Source organism: Neophocaena asiaeorientalis, unplaced genomic scaffold, assembly GCF_003031525.2.
Source record: "Neophocaena asiaeorientalis asiaeorientalis breed wild unplaced genomic scaffold, Neophocaena_asiaeorientalis_V1.1 scaffold166, whole genome shotgun sequence".
In the NCBI taxonomy this organism is placed as follows: domain Eukaryota; kingdom Metazoa; phylum Chordata; class Mammalia; order Artiodactyla; family Phocoenidae; genus Neophocaena; species Neophocaena asiaeorientalis.
The window spans coordinates 3,920,884-3,927,918 of record NW_020174933.1 but is presented as its reverse complement, the minus strand read 5'-3'; the positions used below and the strand labels follow the sequence as shown (position 1 = coordinate 3,927,918).

Sequence of the window (7,035 nt, the reverse complement as noted above, 5' to 3'; positions counted from 1 at the left end):
AAAAAAAAAAAAAAAAAGAATCCCCCTGCCAATACAGGGGACATGGGTTCGAGCCCTGGTCCGAGAAGATCTCACATGCTGTGGAGCAACTAAGTCCATGTGCCGCAACTACTGAGGCTGTGCTCTAGAGCCTGCAAGCCACAACTACTGAAGCCCACGTGCCCTAGAGCCCATGCTCCGCAACAAGAGAAGCTTCTGCAATGAGAAGCACGAGCACTGCAATGAAGAGTAGACCCCGCTCGCCACAACTAGAGAAAGCCTGCAAGCAGCAACAAAGACCCAAGACAGCCAAAGAAAATAAATTTATTAAAAAAAAAAATAGTTACTAGAGATCAAATAGGATCGAGCAGGTGAAGGAACTTTATAATTCATGAATTACTTATGTATGTTAAATGAAAATGAGAACGACTTCCTAATGTCTTCTTTCCTCACTTCTGCCATTTATGCCACTTGGTTTCCTAATCACCAGTTGACCACTGACCCGTTCTTCTCGCCAGGATATTCTCGCTGTGAGCCTGATCTGCAAGGTGGTCCCCTTAGGCCGAGCCCTGGCCCAGAGCTTCATACTGACTGTGGGGCCTGTTTGTGAGTTTCTGGGTTTGGTTAACCCCCATGCACTCTGGTTCATGGAACCAAGATTCGGCCTACTGTTGAGACTAACTTCTTGTAAGAATGGTGCTCTACAGTGATCTTACCAGTTTTTCTCCTCAGGGGCTAGAACTTCGCCTCTGACCACAGGCTTGTGATTAGGGCCCTACCTACTGACCAGACCTCTTAGCTGCTGACTCCACATGTGTCTAAGCTTACTAAAACATGGCTTCCTCACACCTGCCTCACCCTCCTATTGACTTTATCATCAACTTGTCTGAACTGTTTTGACTTTTCCCACCAATTTGAGGTTCTGGGCTGATTTCCCTTTTGCTTTTCAACTACCAGGCAAGTTTAGATCTAGATGTTGGCCCCTTCCTGACTCGCCTGTCCTCCCATGTTTATCTTTGTTTCTTTGTTTCTTTCTTTCTTTTTGTTGGTGGTGGTGGTTTTGTCCTCCGGTATTTAAACCGTCAAAATTCAGCCCCCCGCCTCCATTTTTAATTGCGATATTCACCTTATTTTGGTGTTCTAGAACCAAACACACAGTATCTCAGAGGTTTGCCTGTATTTATTTATTTTTTAAAGCAATATTTAAAAAAATATTTATTTATTTGGCTGCATCAGGTCTTAGTTGCGGCGCACAGGCTCTTCATTGTGGGGCACGGGCTCTAGAGCGCGTGGGCTCTCCAGTTGTGGTGTGCAGGAACTAGAGTGCACGGGCTTAGTTGCCCTGTGGCATGTCGGATCTTAGTTCCCTGACCAGGGATCAAACCTGCGTCCCCTGCATTGGAAGGCAGATTCTTAACCACTGGACCACCAGGGAAGTCCCAATCAGTATTTTTTTTGATTGAAGCATAGCTGATTTACAATGTTGTGTTAATTTCTTCTGTACAGCAAAGTGATTCAGTTATACATATGTATACATTTTTTAAAATATTCTTTTCCATATAGTTTATAATAGTATATTGAATATAGTTCTCTGTGCTATACAAGTAGGACCTTGTTGTTTATCCATCCTATATATAAAACCTTAAATCTGCTAACCCCAGCCTCCCACTCCATCCCTCCCTCAACTCCCTTCACCTTGGCAGCCACCAGTCTGTTCTCTGTGTCCCTGATTCTGTTTCATAGATAGGTTCATTTGTGTCATATTTTAGATTCCACATATAGGTGATATATGGTATTTATCTTTCTCTTTCTGACTTCACTTAGTATGATAATCCCTAGTTGCATCCATGTTGCTGCAGATGATATTATTTCGTTCTTTTTTATGGCTGAGTAATATTCCATTGTATATATGTACCACATCTTCTTTATCCATTCCTCTGTTGATGGACACTTAGGTTGTTTCCATGTCTCGGCTATTGTAAATAGTGCTGCTATGAAAATAGGGGTGCATATGTCTTTTTGAATTATAGTTTTGTCCGGATATATGCCTAGGAGTGGGGTTGCTGGATCATATGATAATTCTATTTTTAGTTTTCTGAGGAACCTCCATACTGTTTTCCACAGTGGCTGTACCAACTTACATTCCCACCAACAGTGTAGGAGGGTTCCTTTTTCTCCACACCCTCTCCAGCATTTGTCATTTGTAGACTTTTTAATGATGGTCATTCTGACCCATGTTAAATAGTACATTGTAGTTTTGATTTGCATTTCTCTAATAATTAGCAACTTTGAGCATCTTTTCATGTGCTTATTGGCCATCTGTATTTCTTCTTTGGAGAAATGTCTCTTTACGTCTTCTGCCCATTTTTTCGATTGGGTTGTTTGTTTTTTTGTTGTTGAGCTGTAGGAGCTGTTTGTGTATTTTGGAAATTAAGCCCTTGTCAGTCGCATCATTTACAAATACTTTCTCCCATTCTGTAGGTTGTCTTCATTTTGTTTATGGTTTCCTTTGCTGTGCAAAAACTTCTAAGTTTGATTAGATCCCATTTGTTTATTTTTGCTTTTATTTCTGTTGCATTGGGAGACTGACTTAAAACATTGGTACAATTTATGTCAGATGGTGTTTTGCCTATGATCTCTTCTAGGAGTTTTATGGTGTCATGTCTTAAGTCTTTAAGCCATTTTGAGTTTATTTTTGTGTATGGTGAGAGGGTGTGTTCTAACTTCATTGATTTATTACATGGGGCTGTCCAACTTTCCCAGTACCACTTGCGGAGCCAGAGGAGGAAAAGCCAGAAAGGATAAAAGAAAACCAGGTTTTCCTCTGACTTTTTCTTAGGGGTTTCTTCCCTTTCTCTTTTAAATATTATATTTCCCCAGGGTTCTGTCAGTGACTCCCTTTTTCTTTCCACCCTCTTTTCTTTGCACCTAATACACTTTCAGTCTCATCCACTGTCATGGTTATCAGTTATAAATTGTGCTGATGACTCCCAAAAACACACTTCTAGTGAAAACGTGTCTTTTGAACTAGAGTCCTAAGTCCATCATGACATTCTGTAGGCACCTCAAACAAACTCTCTTCCCTCCCAAGCCTAGACTTCCTATTGTATTCCTCATGTTGGTGTCTGGCACCACCATAAACCCTAGACAAAATCTTGTCTTCCTAGTCTTCAATTTTACCATTTCTAACCATTTAATCTCCAGACCCCGTTCTAGCTCTTAACTTTCTCTAAAATCCATACCCTTCTCTCAAGTCTAACTGCCACTGGACTGTAAGCTTCTGAGGCAGGAATCACACATGTAGGGTTTACTGTGTGCGGTGTGAGGTCCATGCATTAGCCAGCATGTGGTCAGTGCTTAGTATGTGTTGAATGAATGGATGGAGGCGAGTGCCTTGGCTCAAGCGGTCATTGTTTTCACCCAAATTACAGCAATATTTCCCTAACTGGCCACTCTGCTTTTAACTTCCTTTCAGTGTATTGTCTATACTGCCACTGGTGTGATATGTCTAAAATACAGGAAAATCTGTAAATAATTTAATGTGTATTTCTGTGAAATATAAAGTCTTACAAAAAGTCCTAACCTTGGGCTTCCCTGGTGGCGTAGTGGTTGAGAGTCCGCCTGCTGATGTAGGGGACACGGGTTCATGCCCTGGTCCAGGAAGATCCCACATGCCGCGGAGCGGCTAGGCCTGTGAGCCATGGCCGCTGAGCCTGTGTGTCCGGAGCCTGTGCTCCGCAACGGGAGAGGCCACAGCAGTGAGAGGCCTGCGTATCACACAAAAAAAAAAAGTAACCACTATACCATTACCACAGTTAAAAATTTAACAATTATGCTTTCCCTTTTTTTTCCAAAATAAATGGATTTTGTCTTTGCCTTATGGGAAGCAATTATTCTTGAATATCATCAACTATTTAGTCAGCATTCAAATTTTCAGTTTTCTCATAATTTATTTTGAAAGTTATTTACAGTTTTTAAGAATTTAGGTTCCAAATGAAGTCTGTACATTGCAGTTGGCTTACATTTCTCTTAAGTTTCTTTTAATCTCTTTGTTTTCCTTCCATCTTGCTCTTTTTCATCTGTTGAAGAAACAAACTTGTTGAAGTGGGAGTTGGACCTAGTGATCATTCCTAGATAGATGATACTTTTCTCTTAGGCTCCTTGTTTTTAGGGTTCTGAAATTTTCTTTTTTTGCTGCACCATGCAGCTTGTGGAATCTTAGCTCCCTGACCAGGGATCAAACCTGCACTCCTGGCAGTGGAAGTGCAGAGTCCTAACCACTGGATCGCAAGGGAATTCCCTGAATTTTTCATTGTACGCGTTCCTTCCTGCATCTGTGGATTTGTGTTTCTCCTTCCTGGAGAGAGAACCATGCCCATGCTGCCTGTTTCCTTTCCCTTTTCTCTGTAACCTTTATCCCCCTCTCTTCTATTCTCCTTCCCTTCCTACCCCCTTCAGTAAATGATAGAATACACAGTCATGTGATGTGAGCTAACTGGAGTTAAGCGAGCTTTCTTAAAAAAGGATTAAATTACCAAAATATAGTTAGAGAGTAAAATAAAGTCAAATTCTGAGAGTCTGGTACCTAAACCTTTAGGTTCTTCCCTTCACCAAAATGTGAAGACTAAATTGGGTAGAAGTGTTGACCTCATGAATAGCTACGTAAAGCTAAAAAAAATATTTTTTAAAGAGTTTTACTACGTCCTTGTCAATGTTGTGTTTTCTTCCTAGGTCTCTTCATATTTTGGATTCTGGCAATGTTATGATGAATGACACTTTGACATCAGATGTCATTGGTCGGAGAGTTGAAGTTAATGGAGAACATGCAACAGTGCGTTTTTCTGGCGTTGTCCCTCCTATGGCAGGTAATTTATGATTTGTGTATGTGTGTGTGTGTGTGTGTGTGTATTTATTTTGTAGTTTCTGGGTAGGCTTCTCAGCAGTGCTTTATAACACCAGTTTTGAGGAAACTAACAACCAAGTTATATATACCTCTGATACACAGTTGTTTTCTTTCTGTGACAATATCCTGTGATATCCATGGCTTTATTTGATTACACACTGATCTAATTATTCAGTGTTGCTATTTTATATTAACTCAACCTTAAAATATCTTCTGAGTAAACTTTAAACACTAATTAAAAATCTTGAATTCCCATAATCCTAAGCTCAAAAATGAAGTAATATTTGTGGAATTTCTCTTATCATTAATCCATGTGTATGTTGTAGTTTAAATTGATATAAATGCAATTTTGTGTTACCGTTTTTAACTTATGATTTGGTGTATATTTATCTGTTTCTGTAGCATCATTTTACTTGTATTTCCTTTTTTATTGAGATATAATTGACATAATATTAGTTTCAGGTATACAGCATGATGATTCAGTGTTTGTATACATTGTGAAACTATCACCACAATAAGTCTACTTCACATATATCACCACACATACTTATACATTTTTGAGAATTTTAAGATCTCTCCAGGACTTACTTATTTTATAGCTGGAAGTTTGTACCTTTCAACCTCTTGCACCCATTTTAGCCACCTCCATCCTCCACCTCTGGCACCACCAATATGATCTGTTCTCTGTATCTATGTGTTCTTTTCTTTCCTCCTCCCTCCCTCCCTCCTTTTCTTCCTTCGTTCCTTTCCCCTTTCCTTCCCCTTCCTTTCTTGTTTCTTTTATTTATTTATTTATTTTGTGAATTTTGAGTATTTATTATTTTTGCATTTATGTATATATATTTTTAACATCTTTACTGTAATATAATTGCTTTACAATGGTTAGTTTCTGCTTTATAACAGTGAATCACTTATACGTATATCCCCATATCTCTTCCCTCTTGCGTCTCCCTCCCACCCTCCCTATCCCACCCCTCTAGGTGGTCACAAATCACTGAGTTGATCTCCCTGTGCTATGCGGCTGCTTCCCACTAGCTATCTGTTTGACATTTGGTAGTGTATATATGTCCATGACACTCTCTCACTTCGTCCCAGCTTACCCTTCCCCCTCCCCATGTCCTCAAGTCCATTCTCTACATCTGCATCTTTATTCCTGTCCTGCCCCTTGGTTTTTCATAACCATTTTTCTTTTTTTTTTTTTTTTAGATTCCATATATATGTGTTAGCATACGGTATTTGTTTTTCTCTTTCTGCCTTACTTCACTCTGTCTGACAGACTCTAGGTCCATCCACCTCACTACAAATAACTCAGTTTCATTTCTTTTTATGGCTGAGTAATATTCCATTGTATATATGTGCCACATCTTATTTATCCATTCATCTGTCAGTGGACACTTAGGTTGCTTCCATGTCCTGGCTGTTGTAAATAGAGCTCCAGTGAACGTTGTGGTACATAACTCTTTTTGAATTACGGTTTTCTTAGGGTATATGCTGAGTAGTGGGATTGCTGGGTCATACGGTAGTTCTATTTTTAGTTTTTTAAGGAACCTCCAAACTGTTCTCCATAGTGGCTGTATCAATTTACATTTCCACCAACGGTGTAAGAGGGTTCCCTTTTCTCCACACCCTCTCCAGCATTTATTGTTTGTAGATTTTTTCATGATGGCCATTCTGACTAGTGTGAGGTGATACCTCACTGTAGTTTTGATTTGCATTTCTCTAATAATTAGTGATGTTGAGCATTCTTTAATGTGTTTGTTGGCTATATGTATTGTTTGTTGGCTATATGTATTGTTTGTTGACTATATGTATATCTTCTTTGGAGAAATGTCTATTTAGGTCTTCTGCCCATTTTTGGATTGGGTTGTTTGTTTTTCTGGTATTGAGCTGCATGAGCTGCTTGTAAAGTTTGGAGATTAATCCTTTGCCAGTTGCTTCATTTGCAAATATTTTCTCCCATTCTAAGGGTTGTCTTTTGGTCTTGTTTATGGTTTCCTTTGCTGTGCAAAAGCTTTTAAGTTTCATTAGGTCCTATTTGTTAATTTTTGTTTTTATTTCCATTTCTGTAGGAGGTGGGTCAAAAAGGATCTTGCTGTTTTTTATGTAATAGTGTTCAGCCTATATTTTTTCTGAGAGTTTTATAGTGTCTGGCC

The 7,035-nt window shown here is 39.3% G+C and overlaps 1 protein-coding gene across 4 annotated transcripts in view; it reads left to right on the top strand.

The window, feature by feature from the left end:
* The window catches only part of TBCE (tubulin folding cofactor E), a 113,173-nt gene that overhangs the window by 28,429 nt on the left and 77,709 nt on the right, over window positions 1-7,035 (top strand). For all 4 annotated transcript variants that reach the window (XR_003005488.1, XM_024761436.1, XM_024761437.1 and 1 more), the window contains one exon: window positions 4,711-4,844. Coding sequence is in view for 3 of the 4 variants with exons in the window: in XM_024761436.1 (XP_024617204.1) it covers window positions 4,742-4,844 (103 nt within the window). In the remaining variant the exon portion in view is untranslated. The remainder of the gene's footprint in view (window positions 1-4,710; window positions 4,845-7,035) is intronic.